This window comes from Rhipicephalus sanguineus, chromosome 11 (genome assembly GCF_013339695.2).
Source record: "Rhipicephalus sanguineus isolate Rsan-2018 chromosome 11, BIME_Rsan_1.4, whole genome shotgun sequence".
In the NCBI taxonomy this organism is placed as follows: Eukaryota; Metazoa; Arthropoda; class Arachnida; order Ixodida; family Ixodidae; genus Rhipicephalus; species Rhipicephalus sanguineus.
The window spans coordinates 144,109,151-144,133,933 of NC_051186.1; the positions used below are offsets into that span (position 1 = coordinate 144,109,151).

At 50.4% G+C, this 24,783-nt stretch overlaps 1 protein-coding gene across 3 annotated transcripts in view; it reads left to right on the forward strand.

The window, feature by feature from the left end:
* LOC119375584 (glutaminyl-peptide cyclotransferase) overlaps positions 1-24,783 on the forward strand; it is a 354,571-nt gene that overhangs the window by 235,793 nt on the left and 93,995 nt on the right. For all 3 annotated transcript variants that reach the window (XM_037645800.2, XM_049420407.1, XM_049420405.1), the window contains one exon: positions 16,267-16,366. In XM_037645800.2, the coding sequence (XP_037501728.1) occupies positions 16,267-16,366 (100 nt within the window). The remainder of the gene's footprint in view (positions 1-16,266; positions 16,367-24,783) is intronic.

A 24,783-nucleotide genomic window follows, 5' to 3' on the forward strand; every position in this document is an offset into this window, starting at 1 on the left:
GTCCGTGTTTCTGCCTTGACTGTCGCCATTGCATATCGTCGCCGACTACCGTCCAATAAACGCCTCAACAAATTGGTCGAGAGTGCTGTGCTCCTATTCGATGCCCCTGGAGCTGAGATCCCGTACCCTACCAACTACCATGCCTCAAGACGCTGCTCAGCAAACGTCTCCTTCCACAACGACCGCATGCCCCGGTGTCCCCCGCATCCGCGACCCTCCTATCTTCACCGGCGCGGATGGGACCGATGTTGAGGACTGGCTTGCGATGTACGAGCCTGTGAGCGTACCAAACAAATGGGACGAGGCAGGCAAACTCAGCAACCTGGTTTTCTACCTCGCGGGTGTGGCGGGCCTGTGGTACAACAACCACACCACCGAGTTCCCCACGTGGTCTGCTTTCAAGACCGCCATCATCGATGTGTTTGGCCGCCCTGCCGTTCGTAAACTGCAAGCCGAACAACGTTTACGTGAACGAGCTCAGCAAACCGGTGAGTCTTTTACGAGCTACATAGAAGACGTCCTGGACTTGTGCAAGAAGGCTGACGCGGCCATGCCTGAGTCTGACAAGATCCGCCACGTTCTGAAAGGCATCGACGACGATGCCTTCACTATGCTGCTCGCCAAGAACCCTCGTACTGTGGCCGAGGTGATCACGCTCTGCCAAAGCTACGAGGAGCTGCGCCGGCAGCGACTGCTGACCCGTCGACCTCCATCACGCGACGCCTCGCTGATAGACTTGCTCACTGATCCGTCGGCAACACCAACCACTCGCGCATTGCGTCGTCAAGCCCACCATTTCACCATTCGTGACGACCTACTGCACCGACGCAATTACAACGCCGACGGCCGCCAGTGGCTACTCGTGATACCCCGCAGTCTGCGTCCTGCAATATGCGAGTCTTTCCACTCTGATCCACAATGCGCACACTCTGGGGTATCCAAAACTTACCACCGCATTCGACAACGATACTTCTGGCGAGGGATGTACCGCTACGTGCAGAAGTTCGTTCGCTCCTGCCTCGATTGCCAACGCCGAAAACCTTCAACGCACGTGTCACCCGCCGGTCTACAATCATTACCTTGCCCGAACCGTCCGTTCGGGCGCGTGGGCATCGATTTGTATGGGCCACTTCCTCTGACGTCTGCTGGTAACCGTTCCATCGTCGCCGTTGACCATCTAACGCGATACGCCGAAACCGCTGCCCTCCCAGTGGCTACAGCGCGCGATGTTGCCTCCTTCCTGCTACACCGATTCATGCTGCGTCACGGTCCACCCCAGGAGCTTCTCAGCGATCGAGGCTGTGTCTTCTCGTCGGAAGTCGTCGAAGCCATTCTCAAAGAGTGCCATGCTGTTCACAGCAATACTGCTGCTTACCACCCGCAGACGAATGGCCTAACCGAACGCTTTAACCGCACACTAGGTGACGTGCTCTCAATGTGCGTCGCCGCCGATTACACAAATTGGGATGCCATTCTGCCCTTTGTCACCTACGCCTATAATACCGCCCCTCAGAGCACTACTGGTTTTTCACCCTTCTTCCTATTGTACGGAAGGCACCCGTCGCACACCATCGACACGATACTCCCATACAAGCCGGATTCAACTGAGTGTGCGCCGATATCTGACACAGCCAGGCTTGTGGAAGAGTGTCGCGAGCTTGCCAAGACGTTTACAACGCAGGAACAAGTGCGGCAGAAGAGCATTCGCGGTGGAACCACCACTTCTGAGTCCACGTTCCTCCCTGGAGCGCTCGTATGGCTCTCGGTCCCTACCACTGCAACTGGCCTCTCTACAAAACTACTGCCGAAATACGAAGGCCCCTACCGGGTCGTCGAGCGCACATCCCCGGTCAACTACGTGATCGAACCCATCGAACCATCTTCGGACATGCGCCGTCGAGGGCGCGACATCGTCAACGTGGAGCGCCTCAAGGCCTACTATGACCCACTCATAGTGACGAGCTGTTAGGTCGCCGGACGGCTCCCTTTTCATACCCGGGGAAATTGTAGCGAAGCCATTAATGAGTAATGGGTTGCGCTCTCTATAGCCTTCTAGTGGGTCGTCCCCTTTGGCTCTTCGCGCTCGCGCTCTGAGTCCGTGTTTCTGCCTTGACTGTCGCCATTGCATATCGTCGCCGACTACCGTCCAATAAACGCCTCAACAGGCCGAACTTTCGCTGGTGACAACTACGCTCTTTTCAATTTGCAAGGTTTTCTCTTCGTGCTTTACCGTGAAAAATGCGACGAATTCGTCCTCACTCCTGTCACCATGCTCATGAACCCCCGTCATCACGCGCCAGCCGGGGGGCAACTCTACAGATTTCATATCAGCTATCGTTAATTCCTGAGTGTCTTGAGCTGGAAAGTCTTCCGGCTGCTCAAGGTCATAGCATGGCGCAACTTGGCGCTGCTCTGAAGCTTGATCGGCGGGTCGCTTCGCGCTTTTGCACCTTGGCTTGCGTTTTTTCTCCGGTGGCTTCGACAGGTACGCGGGCAGGTTCGGAAACACCTTGGGTACGGCGTCTTTTGCGAGACTCCATTTGCCTCGTGGGATCTCGACGGATTTGCCGTCGATGACATGGACGTACGTTTTCAATATGTCCTGTTGATGAAAGTGGAGGTCGCACACTCTTGACGTTGCTGTCAATTCCTTGTCCGCACGCGGAACTGCTTTGTTCCAAGCTGCGCGAAGACTCACGTCGGTCGGAGCGTAGAAAAAATGTCTGTCCGAGCTGCTTGCGTCCTTGCGGTATCCGCTCGCGCACCCCGGCACGCAACAAGTTGGCATGGTTCACCCGAACAGACGACACATGATGCGAACGCAGTACGAAACGCCACCACAAAAGCTGCAGAAGGCAGATAGAGAACGCGAACACGCGAACAGACGACACATGATGCTAACGCAGTACGAAACGCCACCACAAATGCTGCAGAAGGCAGATAGAGAACGCGAACACGCGAACAGACGACACATGATGCGAACGCAGTACGAAACGCCACCACAAAAGCTGCAGAAGGCAGATAGAGAACGCGAACACGCGAACAGACGACACATGATGCGAACGCAGTACGAAACGCCACCACAAATGCTGCAGAAGGCAGATAGAGAACGCGAACACGCGAACAGACGACACATGATGCGAACGCAGTACGAAACGCCACCACAAATGCTGCAGAAGGCAGATAGAGAACGCAAACACGCGAACAGACGACACATGATGCGAACGCAGTACGAAACGCCACCACAAATGCTGAAGAGGGCAGATAGAGAACGCGAACACGCGAACAGACTTCACATGATGCGAACGCAGTACGAAACGCCACCACAAATGCTGCACAAGGCAGATAGAGAACGCGAACACGCGAACAGACGACACATGATGCGAACGCAGTACGAAACGCCACCACAAATGCTGCAGAAGGCAGATAGAGAACGCGAACACGCGAACAGACGACACATGATGCGAACGCAGTACGAAACGCCACCACAAAAGCTGCAGAAGGCAGATAGAGAACGCGAACACGCGAGCAGACGACACATGATGCGAACGCAGTACGAAACGCCACCACAAATGCTGCAGAAGGCAGATAGAGAACGCGAACACGCGAACAGACGACACATGATGCGAACGCAGTACGAAACGCCACCACAAAAGCTGCAGAAGGCAGATAGAGAACGCGAACGCTTGTGCAGCGTTGGCCGGCGCGCGCGGTGTTTTGAAGCCCGATGCGACTGCAGCGCCAAAACCTAGCAAGTGTGGTGGCGGTTCCGCGCAGTACAAACAAGTTTGAAAAGTAACGTTGGCCAGCACTGTATCCATAACACGTTGGAAAGTCGCAGGTGCCGAGCAAAAATCCGAAGGGCATAATCTTGAACTCGAACAGGCCGTCTCGTGTTATAAAGGCCGTCTTTTCTCGGTCTTTCTCGTCGAGTTCGGTTTGACAGTAGCCGGTCTTGAAGCCCGTCGTACAAAAGTACCTTGCGTTGTAAAGTCGACCAGGCCTGTCGTCTATCCGTGGGAGAGGGCAGACGTCCTGCGTGATTTTGTCCAGGCGGCGATAATTGACGCAGAAACGTAGGGTCATCCTTCTTCCTCAGTAACACTACGCAAGACGCCCACGGACTCTGGACAACTGGATAATGTCGTCGCGTAGCATTTCCTCAACTTCTTTCTTAACGGCCTCCCCTTCTCGCGTCGAAAGCCGGCAGGGACTCTGACGGAGTGGTCGAGCATTTTCTACCGTTATGATACAGTGTTTAGCAAGGGGCGTTTGTCGGATCTGCGATGACGACGAGAAACAGTCCTTCTATTCCTTCACGAGGCACCGGAGCTGTTGCTGTTTTCGAGCGGGAAGGCTTGGGTTTACGACGAAGGATGGCTTAGGCATTGAAGTCGTCGTTGTAGCTTTGTCAGAATGTGAAAAGGCAAACGCATCCCTCGCAGGGGCGTCTGCGCAAGCAGGCGTTTGGTGTGTAGCGACTCCACGGACCCGAGCTAGCGGGGGGTTTCGACCCCCCCCCCCACGCCTCGCCGTGCGTGGCTTTGCCGAGTCCGGGGAAAAGGGGATCCTGGGGGTTAAGCCGACGCCAAGTAATTGCACCTTTAAGTAAGGCCCCCCGGGAGAGGCAACACACCCCTTTGGCCCCGGCTTCACGTAGACGGCACCCCTGGGCTGACCCACCCAGGGGAAATCGGCAGTCGCATTTTCTTATCTCTCTCTCATTTCATCTTCGTCTTTCGCTCACGTTAACCTTTCCTGTCCTCTCCTCTCTTTTATTTACTTCCAATTTTCTACGCGGCAAGGGTTAACTTGTGTGGTAATCCAAGCTAGGGTTAACCATGTTGGGTTATAGTAACGGCGTAATACTGGCGTTGTGCAGACGTGTTCACATGTTCTGCCACGTCCCCTTGTTGGCCTCCGTGGTGAGTGGTAGGCGCCGTTACCGAACGATCCACTTTTAAATGCGAAGCATTTCTTAGCGAACTTCTGCGACTTTGAGCGTATCTATCTATCTATCTATCTATCTATCTATCTATCTATCTATCTATCTATCTATCTATCTATCTATCTATCTATCTATCTATCTATCTAGCCGCCTACGACTTTGTGCTCTCCTGGCCGTTCCGTTAATCGGATGTATACCAAAATTGGTGTGTCATAACATGGCCTTATCACGAACATAAATGACGGGTCATATCATGAAAATCATGTCACGCATGTCATGAACAGCATGATTTACATTCCACGGCCTTTGGGCTCCCTGGCCGTTCCGTTAATCGGATGTATACCAAAATTGGTGTGTCGTAACATGGCCTTATCACGAACATAAATGACAGGTCATATCATGAAAATCATGACACGCATGTCATGAACAGCATGATTTACATTCCACGGCCTTTGGGCTCCCTGGCCGTTTCGTTAATCGGATGTATACCAAAATTGGTGTGTCATAACATGGCCTTATCAGGAACATAAATGACAGGTCATATCATGAAAATCATGACACGCATGTCATGATAAGCATGATTTACATTCCACGGCCCTTGGGCTCTTGCGGCCGTTCCGTTAATTTCATATATACCAAAATTGGTACGGCGTGACAAGAGTTCATGGCGAAAATAATGACAGGTCCTAACATGCAAATCATGACGCGCATGTCATGTGCAGCATGATTTACAAGACATGGTCTCGGGGCGCTCGCGGCCGTTTAAATGGAGGGATACATACGAAAACTGGTATGACGAGACATTTCTGTATGACGAACATAACTGACACGTGGTAACATGAAAATCATGATATGCATGTCATGTATGACATGATTTACATGCCACGCTCATGGCGCACTCGCGGCCGTTTCGCTAGATTGATATACACCAAAATTGGTATTGTGCGATGTGACTTTATGAAGAACATGAATAACAGGTGGTAGCACGAAAACCATGACATCCATGACATGTATGTCATGATTTACATGCCACGCTCATGGTGCATTCGCGTCCGTTTCGCTTGCGTGATATACACCAAAATTGGTGTTACGCGACACGACTATATGACGAACATAACTGACACGTGGTAACATGAAAATCATGGCATGCAAGTCATGTACGACCTGATTTGCATGCCACGCTCATGATGCGCTAGCGGCAGTTTCGGTAGATTGATATACACCAAAATTGGTACTGCGCAATGTGACTGTATGAAGAACATGAATGACAGTTGGTAAGATGAAAACCATGACATGCATGTCATATATGTCATGATTTACATGCCACGCTCATGGTGCATTCGCGTCCGTTTCGCTTGCGTAATATACACCAAAATTGGTGTTACGCGGCACGACTGTATGACGAACGTAAGTGAGACGTGGTAGCATAAAAATCATGACATGCAAGTCATGTACGACCTGATTTACATGCCACGCTCATGCTGCGCTAGCGGCAGTTTCAGTAGATTGATATACACCAAAATTGGTATTGCGCGATGTGACTGTATGAAGAACATGAATGACAGTTGGTAAGATGAAAACCATGATATGCATGTCATGTATGTCATGATTTAATTGCCACGCTCATGATGCATTCGCGGCCGCTTCGCTAGCTCGATGTACACCAAAATTGCTATTGCGCGAAGCGACTGTACGACGGCGGTAAATGAGACGTGGTAACATGAAAATCATGACATGCATGACATGCACGATATGATTTACATGTCATGCTCATGACGCGCTCGTGCCGTTTCGCTTGTTTGACACACCAAAATTGGTATAGCGCGCCGCGACTGCATGACGAACGTAAATGAGAGGTGGTAACATGGAAATCATGACATGCAGGTTATGTATGTCATGATTTACATGCCGCGCTCATTATGCATCCCCGGCCGTTTCGCTAGCTTGGTATACACCAAAATTGGTATTGGCGACGCCACTGTATGACGAAGGTAAATGAAAGGTGGTAACATGACAATCATGACATGCATGAAATGTACGTCATGATTTACATGCCATGCTCATGGCGCACTCGTGGCCGTTTCGCTAGATTGATATGCACCAAAATTGGTATTGCGCGATGTGACTGTATGAAGAGCACGAATAACAGGTGGTAACATGAAAACTATGACATGCATGCCATGTATGTCATGACTTACATGCCACGCTCATGGTGCACTCGCGGCCGTTTCGATAGCTTGATATACACCAAAACTGGTATTGCGCGATGTGACTGTGTGATGAACATTAGTGACAGGTGGTAACATGAAAAACCATAATAATCATGTCATGTATGCCATGATTTACATGCTCTACTCATGGTGCACTCGCGGCCATTTTGCTCTTTTGATATACACCAAAATTGGTATCGCGCGATGTCACTGTATGACGAACATAAATGAGAGGTCTTAACATGCGGATCATGTTATGCATGTCATGTGCGGTATGATTTACATGCCACTGTCATGGTGCGCTTCCGGCCGTTTTGTTAACGTGATATATGCCAAAATTGGTATGGCATGACACGAGTGCGTGATGAACATAAACGACAGGTCATGCATTTATATACCAGAATATGCGTTTCATTGGCATGGTGTACACTAGATTGTGCATGCATGCGTGCATGGCAAACATGCGATATATGGTGGACTAGATGCCATGGCATGAATGATTTCATTTGGCTCAAAGACAAACAAGGCGATGTATGCAGCTCCTTGCTGGCTGCTTCGCATTACATCGATTCACACAGTGCGTGGGATCTGCCGAATTTTTTCCCATGGGATCTTCGAAACCTGTAACCGATCGTGCCCCGAAAAGAGTACGCACCGACCTAACTTCACTCCTTTGGCCCAAAAACGGAGAAAATTTATCGAAATACCACGTCCTCTACTGCGAACACTCGTCTACGAAAGCTAGCGCAATCTCACCCTTTCTTGTTGCCAAGTGCCTGAAAGAGACCATTGGAAACAGTTATAAGGCCACGAAGATGGGAAGTGGAGATTTTCTCCTCGAACTCAAAGGCAAGGAACAGTACAATAAACTCTCACACCTCGTAGCCTTTGGTAATATCCCCGTCTCTGTCAGCGCGCATCGTACCATGAATACAGTGAAGGGCGTGGTATCGGACGAAGGTTTGATGACACTGAATGAAGAACTCCTCGATGGATAGAAGGAACAAGGTGTAACACATGTCCAGCGCATTAAACTCAGACGTAAGAACAACGAAATAGCAACGAAGCACTTGATATTCACCTTCATCTCAACCACATTGCCCGAGACTCTTGAAAGTGGCTATGTAAAACTCCATGTCCGACCGTTCATTCCAAACCCGAGGCGTTGTTTCAAATGCCAGCGATTTGGACATCCAGAGCTGTCGAGGGCAGCTGACTTGCGCTAAGTGCGGCACAACCGGTCACAGTGCTGACGACTGCAGTCATGACGAGCTCCTTTGTGCAAACTGCGACGGTAGCCACCCCGCATACTCCAGAGCGTGCCCAGCCTGGAAGAGAGAAAAAGAAATAATCACTATAAAAGTTGAGGAATACATCACGTTTCGGGAAGCAAGACAACGGATCTCGTCATCATTCCCACTAAAAACATCTTTCGCCGAAGTGGTGCAACGAGGGGCGGCACTACAACGGCGCTTGGCGGTAGCCCGGATCGCGCCTAGCGTGCCCAGGCTAAAGCCACTTGCCCCTACGGTAGGAGGAGCCATCGCTGCCCTGCCAACTGTCAATCTGTCCACACCAGTGACCTCCACAAACTCTGGCAGCAGCCAGGGCAACAAAGAGGCCATGGGGGTCCTACCGACCTCCGGTTCGGTGGGGCAAAGACTTCGTCGATCGAGGTGAAGTCTAAGCGACGCAGAGATCGCTCTGTGGAGCGGGCGTCCAGTGCATCGCAGGAGGCTATGGACACCAGTTCAAGCCAAATGGCGCAGAAAGCGCCGAAGGAGCGGCGAGCTTCGCTCGACCGCTCCAACAAGGACAGAACACCAATTACAGGGCCTGAAAAAGGCTCTGTAAAATAAACAAAATTCCTGTACCACAACCTAAAAGGTTATGGTTTCTTTTTGTTTTTCATTACCGTGTTTCAGCAGACATGTCACCTCAAATTTTCCATCCCTATTCACTACTTTTTGTTTTCCTTTACTTTTCAAGTATCCTTTCCAAAATGGCTTTTATTCTCCATTGGAATTGTGGAGGACTCATTCATAACCTAGATGACATAAGAGATATGCTAAGTACCTTCTCTCGAATGGCCATGCTTACAGGAAACCAATCTAGGAGAAGAGCATGCACATTTTCTTGAAGGTTTCACCGTAGTGCGGTGCGACCGCGTTCACACTAGCAGGCTGTGTGGCGGTGTGGTCATCGTGGTCAAAAGCGGTGTCGCAACAAGAGACATAACGGTCAACAGTAACATAGAGGTCGCGGCCGTCACTTTTTTAGCTCATAAAACTGTCACCATATGTTCAGTCTGTATTCCTCCACATGCATATTTACGGTTGGGGATTTGGAGCACATTTTGGACCAACTGCCAGAACCCTTTCTTATAGCAGGGGATTTTAACGCGCCTGGAACGCTCTGGGGAAGGAGTACAACTGACCTCAGACGACAAATCCTCGAAGATTTTATTCTGAGCAACAACGTATGTCTTTTAAATACGGGTAGCGTCACCTACTGCTCCCCCAGCACGGGAGCTACGAGTTGCTTAGATTGGCGCTGTGCTCACCGTCGCTTTTCTGTGACCTTGAATGGAGGGTAATAGACAAAGTTTACGGTAGCGACCACATGCCCGCTATTATAAAACTAAAGCGAAGCCTTCCTACTATTCCATCGAGGCCACCTCGTTAGAAATTACATCTGGCAGACTGGGCACTGTTCACTAAGAAAGCCGCCCTAAAAAAAACATGGCTGATCCCTCCGTCATAGGATCGGTATGACACGAAAGTGAAACGTGTCTTCACAGAAGTAGTGCTTATTGTGTAGTGATATATGAGAGCTTGTACAATGTCTATTTATGTTTGGCAGCTGACGTGGATGCACCCATGTTGACAGCATGTCTCTATCGCGACGACTAACGCCCATGATCATGATTAAACCGTTGTGGTAGCTGACGGTGTGAACATATATTTGGACACAGCGAATCGTGAATCCCGCGTAAGGATGATATCAACACGCTCATAATCAACACTGGTATCCGGTATGCACTTCTGCAAAGCGTCGTCAATTAAGGAGAGAAACGGCACGGTGTGCGCTTTCTAGTAATGGGTAGCCGACGCCTGTGCTCATGCATACATAACACACACTGCGCTTCAGCAACACGGGAGGTAGAGGTTCGTAGCCTGAGCCGCAAACGCGTGCGTCCCCCTGGCCTCTGTCTCTCAGGCGCTGCTCTCGCTCCACCAAGGCACGACATTCGCCCGTCGAAATCGCGTCCTTTCTGCAACGCATATTGCAGCAGTTTTGTTAGTCGGTGCTCGCGCCATTGAAGCAGTCGGCGGCGGAGAAATCCCGTTGGTGCACCCGATGAGCCGACGCACGCTAACACGAAGCCAAAGGCAAAGAACGTAACTGCGTCAAGGGTGCCTCGGCGACGCCAGCGCGGCCAGTCTACCTCTCTGGTACCGAGACGCTTTAACCATGACCTCCGATATCGCGTGCAATCTCGGAGTAAGCGCTAGTAAGTGTCGATCGTGAAGCATTACTTCTTTTCACATCTCACAGACGGCGGCACCGCCCCGCTCCGCCCGCCGCGAAAGAGAATGTGCGAAAGATATAAGGCGCGTTCGCGCCATGTCTAGCATCTCCCGAGTTAGCTTAGTCGGTAGGGCGTCGGGCGCTTGCCGTCGCGGGTTCGATTCCCAGCGGGGTATCTTTTTCTTGGTTTTTTCTTTCTCACCCGTTGGCGTCCATTTTATCAACGTCATATCCGTGACGGATGTACTTGGTGGACCCCCGCATAAAACACTTTCGTGTTAAACGAGGTGCTTGACGGTTTAGGCATAGATGAAATGAATGAGGCACTCACTAACTGCATACTCGCAGCAGCCGAACAAACCATCCCGCAATACTCTGGTGTTATAAAAAAAGACTTAAACTCTGGTGGACGAGCGAGCGCACACGGGCAAAGAGAATGCAAAACAAGGCCTGGGGAATCTTCGTAGATAACGTACACAAAACAACCTCCTATTGTTTAAGAAGGCAAGGGCAAACGCAAGATTTATCCGCAGGCAGTCCGGAAAGCTCTCCCGGAAAAAGTATGTCTCATCAATTAACAGCTCTACCACATCTAAAAGAATGTGGGATCAGGTGCCCAAGTTTCACGGCAACTATAGTTCATACGCCATCCCCATTCTCTCACCTCCTAGCATCCAGACAACCTTAGACGAACAGGCAGACCTACTAGCGCTGCACTTTTGCGCCATTTCAAGCTCAGCCAACTATTCGACAGCCTTCCTAAAACATAAAGTCTTTGGAAAAACAAGTTTCCCACAACAGGTTTTAAGGACAAATCATACAACGCCCCCTTAACCCTTCAGGAAACGAACAGTGTACTTTCTCAAGGCAAGAAAAGAGCACCTGGTCCAGACAGAATACATTACCAAATGCTCGCCCATCTGTCCCAGGAAGCGGTGAAGACATTGTTGCACTTAACATTATCTGGGCGACTGGAAGAATGCCAAGAAATTAGAAAAAACGCTATTATCATTCCCTTTCTGAAAGCTGGAAAAGGCCCTGCATTACCTACCAGCTACAGACCCATAGCACTTACAAGTTGTGTAGCAAAATCCTACGAGAACATCATTAACGTTAGGCTAACGTGCGTCCTCGATACTGATAACTTAATAAATGTCCATCAGTGTGGCTCTAAGAAAGGGTGTTCGACTAACGACCACATGTCCGCCTTGAATACCTAGTACGAGAAGCTTTTTTGGACAAGCAGCACTGCTTAGCGGTATTTTTCGATCTTGAAAAGGCATATGACACAACTTGGAAATATGGTATCTTACGAGACCTGGCGGATCTAGGAATCCGCGGAAAGATGCTGAACTGCTTGTCGGACTTTCTATTACACCGAACGTTTCATGTTGAGCTCAGTTAACGACTCCGTCATAAAGGAAAACGATGAACTTGCTTTCCGCAGCACGTGTGGGATGACAGTTGAATCCTTCCTAGAACTTTTGCTTTTTTATTTACAGAACACGAATGTAGAATTCTGTGATGGAGCTTACATACAGGCAAAGGGGGTGTGCATTGGTGCTAAGGTGGCTCCTATCCTCAGCAGCATTTTCTGGGAAGTATTGACAGCGAGCTCGAAAATGATTTAGAAGGTATTAAATACAGCATATACAGGTATGTTGATGACTATTTGATATTGGGCAGACAAGAGGACAAGGAAGGGTTCAAGAATAAGGCGGTTGATGCCTTCCAATTCTCGGGGAAAAGGCTTGACATTTACGTCTTAAGTACCTGCAGGAAGCAAATTGCAGTTTCTTGATATCAAGTTAAAATTTGGACCGGGGCATGTGTGCTGGCAATTCTCGCCTAGAGCGGGGAAGCCGCTTTTGAATTTCGCATCTAACCATTCCAGAATTGTGAAGAATGGTATTGTCATGTCTTGTTTCATATCTGCGTTAAGAAAGTCATGTTTTCATACTGTGAACACCGTGTTTCTTCAGCAAGTTGATCGCTTGCGAGAAGCCGGGTACCCAATCACGAATTCTGAAGGCTTCATGCTCTAGGCTAATGAAGAAATTAGAACAGGAAGAAGGCTTGTGGGGTGGTAATCCCAGAAAAAAATCAACGAATTTCCAATGTTTCAGTGATTCCTTATGTACACGGCGTTTCACACAGATAAGAAAGGTGTGTTCCAAGGTGAAAAAGATGTTCGAAAGCAAGGAACGAACAAAAAAAAAGAATGCAGTATCAAACATCCGAGCAAGAAGCAGTTTGTGGATTGCGCGACTAATGCCATGTATAACATTCCTATGACGTGTGGTCACGCGTACGTGGGGCAGACTGGGCGTTGCTGCAACACTAGACTAATGGAACATTTGTCCAGCCTAAAAGGTCGCCCTAGTACTCATATGGCCATGCACTGTAAAGAATGTGGGTGCATACCTCAGCCCGGAGGCACTGGCATTTTGTTAAAGCACCGGAACAAGACTGCGAGGGAAATAGTTGAGGCCCTTTGGATCGATAGACTAAAAGACAAGTGCATCATCCATCTTTCTGTTGCTTTATTAGATAAGGAGATTTCGCTACTGTCTGTGTATCTTTAATGACGTTTTCTTCTCATTTGGTCAGTGTACGTGCCGTGTCAGCGTCGTGCCCCGGCTCAGGTGTCTCCATTCTTGGCCGAAGTTCGTTAGCATCAGGCTTCGTTTTCCTTCAGGCAACCGAGCAATGCCTATTGCGATGCGGATGTCACGGTCTTGCAGCAAACGCTGATAGGTCTCGATGACACCGTCGATGTCTTCAGCTTTTACGGTGCCGACGGGAATTGGGACGCTGGATCTAGGCGGAATGGTGACTCGATCCTCGAGCACGTCCAGGGCATGTTCACATGGGTTCGTATCCGGCGGCGTCGCTTTGTTCGATGACAGAGTTATCGACTTACTTCTTAGGTCGATGACGGCGCCGTGATGGTTTAAGAAGTCCTTGCCAAGTATGGCATCCCTGAAGCAATGTTGCAAGGTGACGGCTCGAAGGATAAGTGCGATTATTGATGGTGACTCTTGCTATGCAGACTCCAGACAGCGTTATTAGATGACCTTCAGCGTTACGGATTTCGGGGCCTTCCCAAGCAGTCCTAACTTTCTTAAACTTCGCGGCGAACGGCCCACTGATGACGGAATAGTCGGCTCCAGTATCCACGAGAGGGGTGTCGCTGTGGCCACCGATGAGAACGTCGAGGTCGCTAGTTCGTCGCCTAGCATTGCGGTTAGGTCGCGGCGTCGGATCACGGTTGCGTCGGTTTCTCCCGCTGCTTCGACAATGCGTCGTGAGGTCTTCGGGCCTCGACTTTTCGGCGTCAGGGCTCCGTTCGGCTTGCGGCGTGTTCTTTAGATTTTGTCGCGGCGGTGTCGTCGGCGGCGTAGGATCTTCGGTGTTTCGTCGTGCAGCAACGGCACCTCCATTGGTTGCTGCCCTTAGTTTTCCGAATAGGGGCTAGGTGACCGGCCCCAGGTTGGGCCACTGTACGGTCGACGTTGGGGAGAGACATGGTGGCCTGGCGACAGTGATCGGGAAGGTCCTCAGGGGGTCCATTGCGCTCCTGCGAAGTAGTCGGCGATGTCACGTGGTCGTTTACCGCGCTCTGCAAACGGCGCGTTGACAGCGAAGCCTTGTAGTCCCATCTGGTGGTATTGGCAACGACGGTAGGTATGGCCGGCTTCCCCGCAGCGGTCAGGGGCGCGCCAAACGTCGGTCTTCCTAAAGCTGTAGCGCTGGCCAACAGACGGACGGTAGGCGTCGGTTACGGCGGCGCCGTCTGGCGTCGATACTGCGGCGGTTTGGCATCTTGGCGTAGGCGTTGGGGAGGAGCATGACTGCGGGCTGCAGCAGCATAGCTCAAAGCTTGCGGCTGCGGTTCTGCCAGCTGAGGAGCGCCCAGTGATTGCTGGATCTTCTCGCGCATGACGTCAGTGATGCAATTCGCCTGACGTTGCGCTAAAGCTGGAATTTTTCGCAGCTCATCTTGCGTAATGCTCTGATCGTGTCACGCAGATCGGCGGTTTCTAGCGCTTGGACGTCAACGTAGCTTGTGGCCAAGAAGCTGCGGTTGTATGGCCGCGTTCGCATCTCAAGCGTTTCCTCGATTGTCGAAGCCGCCGAAGCAAATTCAGCGACCGTCTTCGGCGGTTTCCTTATTAATCCAGCGAAGAGTTCTTGTTTTACACCCCGCATGAGGAACCTGACTCTTCTCTTTGGGCATAGTTGCGTCGGCGTGTCGAAACAGGCGATTCATCACTTCTGTATAGATGGCAATGTTTTCATTGGGCAGCTGCACACGGGTCTCCAGCATAGCTGAGGCCCGTTGCTTTCGTAGCACGCTCGTGAACGCGCTTAGGAACGTCATCCGAAAGAGATACCAGGTCTGTAGCGCAGACTCTCGGTTCCCGAACTGTCCTCGCGGCGTCTTCTAAGTAGATGTAGACGTGACGTAGTTTTTCATTGGAGTCTGAGTTGTTGGAGGTGGCGACTCGGTAACACGTCTCCAGCCAGCCTTCTGGGTCTTCAATCTATGATCCACGGAAAGTTGAGGGCTCCCTGGGTTGCCGGAGCAGAATCGGTGCAGGCGGCGCAGTGGGTGTCATCGTCACTGCGGTCGAGGTGACGTTCTTGATTTGCCGTGTGTTTTCAGGTAGAGGCCCGTACTCAGGCGGTAGACCTTGTTGCCTGTGGCTTGCTCGTTCCGCTGTTCGTGTCGATGTCTTCTTTGCGACTTGGGCTGGGTTCACGGCTTGACGGGGGTGTCCGGAACATGCACGAACAGCACCTCCACCAGATGTCACGGGGTCGTCACGTCGACGAAGGCAGTAGTCGGCGTGTCCAAGATGAAACTCTTTATTTGGCCGAACTTGTGGCCGGGAAACGGAAATTCAAACTACAGCAATACACACTGTACAGTGATAGTGGCGAGCAGAGCGTCAGCCGTCGATAAAACAACCGCGGCAAGGCGTGTCGGCATTTATTTGAGCCTTATCGCTGGTGCCGCGTTAGTTCGAGAATGAACACATTTGGTCGCGTTTGCGCGCTCAAGCATAAGACACGGTCCTAAATTAATCTCGAATGTTCGTGTTTCTGGTGCGGTTCTGGTACACGTGCAATGGTCCGGTAACATAAGACATACAAAGAAAGGAGCGTGTTGTGCAACGTACATTTTAGGCTGAATTTGTGGCTTTTTTGGTTTATCGGTCTTTTGTGTTTCTTGATGTTTCATTAGGTTTCTTTTTTGTACGTTTTTGGTGTTTGAATTTTTTGCCTTGCTCATCTTTGCATTGCTTATCTTTGTTCACGTTGTTGTGCCATCTACATATTTTCGTGTTCTGCACAATTAACCTAGTCTGAAGTTAGCGCTCGTCTTCGTCTACCGTTTGTCTTTGTCCTGAATTCGCGCTATAACAATTGTGAATTGTTATTGTGCACGTGACACCTATGTGCTCCCTTCACTGCGATGTAACAGTGAAATTGTGTTCAAATTGTTTAGTCTCCCATTAACAAGAGCGTTCAATGTGTAGTGAGGCTTTGGTGTCTCTCTTCCCGCTATAGGAGGTGATGGTGCTCTTGGATTTGCTGGGGGCATCCGGGCCGCAATTCTACAGCTACTTTGTTGACACCAGGCCTGTATATGACCGGCTGGTGGATATTGGTAAGTTGCGCGCCACATTGTTTGCGGTGCAGGGAGGCAGATACTATGCATGAAGTGCATAATAAATGCGAACCATTTCTTAGCGAACCCTAGGCACTATGAGCATTTCTTTCTTTCTATCTATCTATCTATCTATCTATCTATCTATCTATCTATCTATCTATCTATCTATCTATCTATCTATCTATCTATCTATCTATCTGTCTGTCTGTCTGTCTGTCTGTCTGTCTGTCTGTCTGTCTGTCTGTCTGTCTGCCTGTCTGTCTGTCTGTCTGTCTGTCTGTCTGTCTGTCTGTCTGTCTGTCTGTCTGTCTGTCTGTCTATCTATCTATCTATCTATCTATCTATCTATCTATCTATCTATCTATCTATCTATCTATCTATCTATCTATCTATCTATCTATCTATCTATCTATCTATCTATCTATCTATCTATCTATCTATCTATCTATCTATCTATCTATCTATCTATCTATCTATCTATCTATCTATCTATCTATCTATCTATCTATCTATCTATTGTGACGTGGTTTATTGGCGCGTCTTCAGGGAATGTCAACAGGCGTCTAGAGTAGGGCGTCGGAGAGCGGCGGGCGTCAAGCAGCCCAAAATTCGGGCAAGCGCGAGCTGGAGTCCCCTGCTACTCTTGACTTGCTTGCTTGCTTGCTAGCTTGCTCGTGTGTTTCTTCGCCGTCCTCTCTTCACTACATTGGCCCCCGGAGAATAGCGGAGTCATCTTGGCGACTAAAGGCGTTGACAAGATAGCGGGGTCATAATATGGCTTGATGCGAGACACGTGGACGATTTCTCGGCCTCGACGGCGCAAGTCGTCAGATGGTGTCAAGGGCTCGACCTCGTAATTGACCGGAGAAGTCTGAGGAAGAATGCGGTAGGGGCCGTGCTATCGGGCTAGTAACTTGGAGGAAAGTCCAGGAGTGTTCGACGGTACCCAAAGCCAGACGAGAGCACCTGTGTTGAAAGAGCAAGAGGTCCGTCGTCGTCGCGCCTAAGCTTCTGGCGACCTTGGTCTTCTGTCGTAAATGAACTGGCCAACTGTCGGCAATCTTCTGCGTACCTGGCAAAGTCGGAGATTGGGCTGTACTCGCATGCGTCAGGTGTGTAAGGAAGCATGGTGTCCAGCGTGCATGAAGGCTCTCGTCCGTATAAAAGAAAGAACGGTGAGAATCCTGTGGTGGCTTGCGTAGCAGTGTTGTACGCGTATGTCACGAAAGGAAGAACGGTGTCTCAATTGGTCTGGTCGGATGCGGTGTACATCGTCAGCATATCACCGAGAGTGCGATTAAATCTCTCGGTTAGGCCATTGGTTTGTGGATGATATGCGGTCGTCAGGCGGTGAACGATATTGCACTGAACAAGCAATGCTTCAATAGCTTCGGACAGGAAAACACGTCCTCTGTCGCTCAAAAGTTCGCGCGGGGCGCCGTGGCGCAGGACGAAGTTGCGTAGAATGAAAAACGCAACTTCTCTGGCTGTTGCTTGGCCAAAGCTGCAGTGTCTGCGTAACGCGTGAGGTGGTCTACGCCGACAATAATGCATCCGTTCCCAGAAGTGGTCGAGGGAAGCGCGCCGTATAAATCAATACCAACGCGCTTAAACGGACGCGCCGGGCACGGGAGAGGCTGAAGTGTACCGGCTGGTCGTTGGGGTGGAGCCTTTCGTCACTGACAGGCGCTACAAGTGCGGATATACTTGCACGCAAATGAATACAGTCCGCGCCAATAGTATCGCTGACGCAGGCGGTTGTAGGTCTTCAGAACGCCGGCGTGAGCGCTTTGCGGGTCGGTTGCGGGTTGCCACGCATCGATGACGCTCTCGATTGCTTACACTATCTATCTATCTATCTATCTATCTATCTATCTATCTATCTATCTATCTATCTATCTATCTATCTATCTATCTATCTATCTATCTATCTATCTATCTATCTATCTATCTATCTGTCTATCTGTCTGTCTGTCTAGCCGCCTACGTCTTGGGGCTCTCCTGATCGTCTCCTTAACTTGTTGTAGACCAAAATTGGCATGGGAGGGTAAGAGGAGTGGACGATTATGACTGGTCATGACATAAATAACATGAAAATCCTGTCGCGTACGTCGTCAAACCCTTTCGCCCAGACACGTGTGGCACATACCCGTTTACCGCGGGCCGTGGTGTACGGGTATGCGCCACATATATATATGTGGGTAGCATAAGACTGGGTAGTATATATCTACCCAGTCTTATTAAAAAACTGTAGCGCTATATTAGACGAGGACAAGAAGAAAGTACATGACAGGACGGGGCGCTGACTGATGTTGGAGTCAGCGCCCGTCCTGTCATGTACCTTTCTTCTTGTCCTCGTCTAATATAGCGCTACAATTTTTAAATAATGTGTCACCAACTAGCCCCGCAACGTGTTTTGTTAAGTGAAATATCTACCCAGGAACGGCGAGAACAGACAGTGGTAACTTTAATGCGAGAGCATTAAGAAAAACCGGCATCGGCAGCGTTGACCCAACGAATGCAAACAAGAAAAATTAGGATCCCAGCAGGAATCGGATCCCAAGCATTCTGCGTGGCAATCGCATATTTTACCACAGAGCCACGCCAGGTCTAGAAACTTTGGAAAAAGATGGTTGATCCCTCCGTCATAGGAATCGGAATAACACGAAAGTAAAGCGTGCCCTTGCAGAAGTAACTGAATGTATACTGTACATTGATATGAGAGAGTTTGCACAATGTATATTGATATATGGCAGCTATAGCACCGTTTAACGTGGATGCACCCACTTTGATGATTGGTGGCACATCTCCATCTCGACGACTAACGCCCATGTTAAACGATTAAACAAACACTTGTGGTAGCTATAGTAGTTAACGGTGAAAGCGTAATCAGAGAACGAGGTGTGATAGCCAGAAGAGCATCGCATATTGGACGAAGAAATTGGTCGCCATCCCGCGGCATGTTAAAATGTGATTGAACACCGCGGCCGCAATGATGATGATACATGGGGTTTTAACGTCCCAAAACCAAGACATGATTATGAGAGACGCCGTAGTGGAGGGCTCCGGAAATTTCGACCACCTGGGGTTCTTTAACGTGCAGCTAAATCTAAGTACACGGGCCTCAAACATTTTCGCCTCCATCGAAAATGCAGCCGCCGCGGCCGGGATTCGATCCCGCGACCTTCGGGTCAGCAGTCGAGCGCCATAACCACTAGACCACCGTGGCGGGGCACCACGGCCGCACTAGAGGGAAACACAAAGCGCGTCGCGCCGCCCCGGTAGGCCGGCCGCGATCACTACCGAGCGTCATGCCGGATGCACCCCTTCCCTAATGTTTGTGTTCAGTCCAGCGCATGAAGTCATGCATAATCGCACGAGGAGGGGTTGTTACATCCACACACACCCACACCAAAATGCACTCAAGCAGGCACACCGCCTGTTTGGAACGTCCTCGCAGGTTGGACCCTGTGCTGTACATTCCTTGAAGCACCATGGCAATCAGTCAACATTTATTGCGAATTCCACTGGTCGAGCCGGAGCAAGCTTTCTTGCTCCGCGTTCCAGAATCTGCGTTCCACTGGTCGATTCGGAGCAAGTTCGCGTTTTCCACTGGCAGATTCGGAGCAACCCACTCCGCGACGGAGCGTTCCGAGTTGCTCCGTCTTGCAGACGTGGATTTCGCCGGAACTCCGGCAACGCGGTGACGTAATTTCCGGTACAGTCGGGCGACTCGGTTGTCTTCAGCGTGTTTAAAGCGGGGTCTGATCACCCTGTGCACTTGTTTACATTCCTAAAATGGCGTTGTTTGACTCTGCTGGGCGAGCTTCTGGTTTGCTTTTTACTCTGAGCGACAGCGAGAGCACGAGTTCTGAAGCACCAGCGATGACGACGAACCGTACGTGCTCTACGAAATGATGCTTAAAGAAATGTTCCCTGACCCGCTTTGCGCCCGCCCGAAGATCATCGGCTACATCGAAGAAGAGATTTCCATGTGCTCGTCCATATTTGTCAGCGCAACACAAGAAAATGGCACGCCTGCTTTACGCCACTGCTCGGTCGAAATGGGCGCTTTGCAGCGGCGACCCATGGAAACGCACAGAGCTGAAGCAGAAATAGTTCCCTGAGCCAATTTACGTGACGTATGCATAAACAACTTCCGGAGCGACCTCACGCGGAGCATTCACGTGTTCCACTGGCAGATTTGGCTTGGTACAATCCGAGTGCTCGCTCCAGGACTTCCGGTGGAATTCGCCATTAGGCGCAATGATCTTGCTCTCTGGCTAATCTAAAAAAAACTGACATACTCTCATTTCACAACGGGGTCCGTGTGACAGTACTGGCCAAAAACAAAGTTTGCAATAACGGCCTCCCCTCCAGTCACCCTTATCTTCCATTAGCAATCCCCGCTGTCCAACCGCGACAAGGCATCGGCGCACTTATTAAGTGATCCCTTTATGTGAGAAAATGTGATGTCATACTTTTGTAATGCCAAGGCCCATCGGGTCAGGCGTGCACTGGATGACATGGAGCGGGTCAGGTAGGTCAGCGGGTTGTGATCAGTCACCACCTTTATTCTGGCGCCAAATAACCAAGTGTCCAATCGTCCAAGCGCCCACACAACAGCGAATGCCTCTCTTTCAATAGCCGACCACATTGCCTGCTGAGGAGTGAGCTTCTTACTGAGGAATGCAATAGGTTTCTGATCTCCATCTGTCTCTTGAGCCAAACAGGCCCCTACACCCCTTTCCGAAGCATCTGTCGTTAGCACAAATTCCCTACCCAGGTGTGGAGCACTTAATGAAGGCACGGCCTTCAGGGCCAGCTAATAGCATTAAATGGCCTTTCACTTTCTAAGCTCCACGCGATGATGTTGGGTACACGGCGGTTTGTCAGGTCTGTCAAAGGGCGCACTATTTCTGAGTACGCGGGTATATATTACCGATAATAATTGAAGAGCCCCAGCGCGCTTCGCAGGTCTTTCTTTGTACGCGGTGTTTTCAACTGCGCTATCGCACTTACCCTATCGGGGTCGGGGGAGTGAGACCTTGAACAAACGACGTGCCCTAAGTACCTAACCTTCGCTTGTGCGAGCCTGCACTTTTCCGGGTTAATCGTTAGACCCACTTCCGCTATAGCGGCCAACACCGCCTCCAAGTGACATACATGCGACTCCCAGCTTTCCGAGTACACTGCTACATCATCTATGTAAGCACACGAATAGCCTCTATGCCTTTGGAGTATTTCATTAATAATCCTTTGGAAGGTCGCGGCAGAGTTCCGCAGCCCATACGGCATTACTCGCCACGCGTATAGACCACTTGTGGTCGCGAATGCAGTAAGCTTCTGCGAGCTCTCTTCGACCGGTATCTGCCAGTAGCCTCGAGTCATGTCAAGTAGCGTTATGTAGTTAGCCTTAGCCACTTCATAAAGCAATTCCGCCGTTTTACCCATTGGGAAATTGTCTGGTTCTGTGACTGTATTTAATTGGCGGTAATCAACGCACATTCTCATCGTACCGTCTTTCTACGAAACGCACACAACCGGGTGCGCAGAGCTGCTTTCGATGGGGTAAATCAAGCCCCAATCCTTCAACTCGGATACCTGTCTTTCCACTTCCGCTCTCAGCGCTACCGACACACGGTAGGGGTAGGACTTCGCTGGCGTCGTGCCCGGAAGCAGGGTAATTTTGTGTTTACCCACTTTAGACATTTCAGGCTTTTCTGAAAAGGTATGCTCATACTTCTTCAATACTTTACTCAATTCGTGTGCCTGCGTTTTAGACAGGTGTGTACTTTCCTGGAGCATTGTAAGTATGCCATTGCCTCTCCTCTTACACTCCGGAATTGTTTCCAAATTGCCGAACTCTTCGTCTGTTTCAAACACTACAGCCGCGTTATGTACCCGGACGTAGTACTTTCTGAGGTGATTGGCGTGCACCCATTTTTCCGCACCTTCCGGAAACCTGACGATGTAGCTGTCTTGCCGCACCTGCTGCACCACTTCCGCGGGTCCATTCCACCTCGGCTGCATCTTTCCCACGTGACCTGTCTCAAGAACCAGTACCTGCTCCCCCGCGTCAAACTCTTTTGGCCTAGCTCGAAGGTTATACTTCTCAGTGTACATCTGCTGTATTCGTTCCGCGCGGCTGTCAACTGGACGCGCTGCTTTTGTCATTCGCGCACGGAGCTCCGTCAAATATGCAGTTGCACTTTTATTTAGACCTATTGGCGGCTGCCAATCTCCCGTCCAGCTTTTCCGTAGTATGTTTAATGGTCCTTGGGCCAAGCGACCATACATTAGCTCGAACGGTGCCACGCCTGTTATCTCATGAGGAATCTCGCGATACGCCCACAGGACACATGGTATATAGCGGTCCCAATCTCGGGCATGGTCGTGTATAACATGTCTCAGCACCGCCTTAAATGTTCCGTTCCACCTCTCCACTAATCCGTTACTCTGTGGGTGCTCTGGCGTTGAAAACCGTACCTCCACCCCCAGTCTTTCTGTCAGCTCCTTAGTCAACGCTGCAGTAAAGTTCGTGCCCTGATCACTGCATATAAGTTCAGGTACCCCATACCGCGAGAAAATATCTAACAGCGCCTGACAAGTTGCACTCGCGGTCAAAGCTCGAAGCAGAATGACTTCGGGCCACCTCGTGCATAAGTCAATCATGCACAAAGCATACTTGTGGCCGCGTAAAGATGCAGGCTCTATGGGACCGATACAGTCGATGTATACAACCTGAAATGGTGTTTGCGGTCGTGTGAGGGGAGTGAATGGCACTCGATCGGCCACCTTTCTACTCGCGAATTTCTGGCAGGTAAGGCAAGATTGACAATGCTTTTTGATATCCGCGGGCATTGTTGGCCAAAAGAATGCACTACGAACGCGCTCTTTCGTTTTCTTTCCTGAGAAATGGCCACCGCAAGGTGCATCATGAGCGAGCTCCAACACTTCTCTGCGACGTGTTTCAGGTAAGACAAGCCGATTACACTGCCTCCCGTTCAAGAGTTCCCGGTGGAACAATAAACCACCCTCTATGAACATTCCGTGTGTGCCCTCACGTGCCTGCTCCCATGGCAATCGCAGGGAGCTGTCCTCCCGTGGCTCTTTTGCGAACATCTCATTACCCACCTGATTCGTCGTTACTTGTCCTTCTATTGTAGACCCCATTGAATCTAGCCGGTGCTCCGGCGTCTCCTGAGCACTCACTTCATCTTCGTGATCAACTTCCTCGGCGGCATTCTGCTCCGCCCTCAGAATATGAATCACCAGTTCCCGCGAGTTTCTTCGAATCTGCTCAAGCTTCTCTAGCGTGTCCGGCGTTAAGAGGGCGTCTACTCCTTACGCGAGCTTTTCAGTAACCGCGCACAGTTCCATCAGCTCCGGAGTAGTATCTCCCCCTGGAATGTGCAGTGCCAAAGGGACGTACATCAAATCAGCGGGGACAGCCTGCCCGAATGCTCCCCTCAATCGCACTTTCCCTACTTCCTGGAGTTTCGCTACTTCCGGAACTAACTCTCCCCTGATCACTGTTATGTCCGCTCCTGAATCTAAGCACGCGTTAAACCTGCGCCCCGCACTTACCAACTCTATCCATGTTAAGCTCGACCTACCAGCCGTGCCCCTTTCGGTTGTTATGCTCTCCGCCGCCGGTTCGCATGCTGCCCTCGCAGCGAGCCTCTCCTGAGGGAGACGATTTTGTCCCTGCTCAGTGGCTGGAATTGTCATTTGCGAGCATTGCCACTGATAGTGCCCGTTCTCGCCGCATGCATAGCATCGGACACCCATTCTCTCATTTCCCTGCAATGACCTGTCTGTCGTGCGGCGATTGAACACTTCGCCATTCCTCGAGCTACCCGTGACTGTTTTACTCGACTTTCTAGTAAACGTGCTTTCGTCATATTTCTGTGCTAGCTTCGCCAGGTCGTGAGGTCTCAGCGATTCTGCCGTCTCGTGCTGTAGCACATACGCACGCATGTCTTCACGCATCAGCTGCTTGACTCGGTCTGATATGAGCAATGCCCGCAGCTCCTGAACACTACTAATCTCTCTACTGCGGAGATAATAATCTAGTAAAATCTCGAGCCTTGTGGCGAACTGCCCCCACAGCCATTCTGCCGTCTCGTGCTGTAGCACATACGCACGCATGTCTTCACGCATCAGCTGCTTGACTCGGTCTGATATGAGCAATGCCCGCAGCTCCTGAACACTACTAATCTCTTTACTGCGGAGATAATAATCTAGTAAAATCTCGAGCCTTGTGGCGAACTGCCCCCACGTCTCATCTCCCTTCCGGCAGGCATAGAGGCGGCGCTTTTACTCCTCAGGGGTGAGCTTTAATTCATGCAGGATAAGGTTGCGAACCTCCTGGTACGAAAGCACTCGGTCATCAGCCCGATTTGCCACCA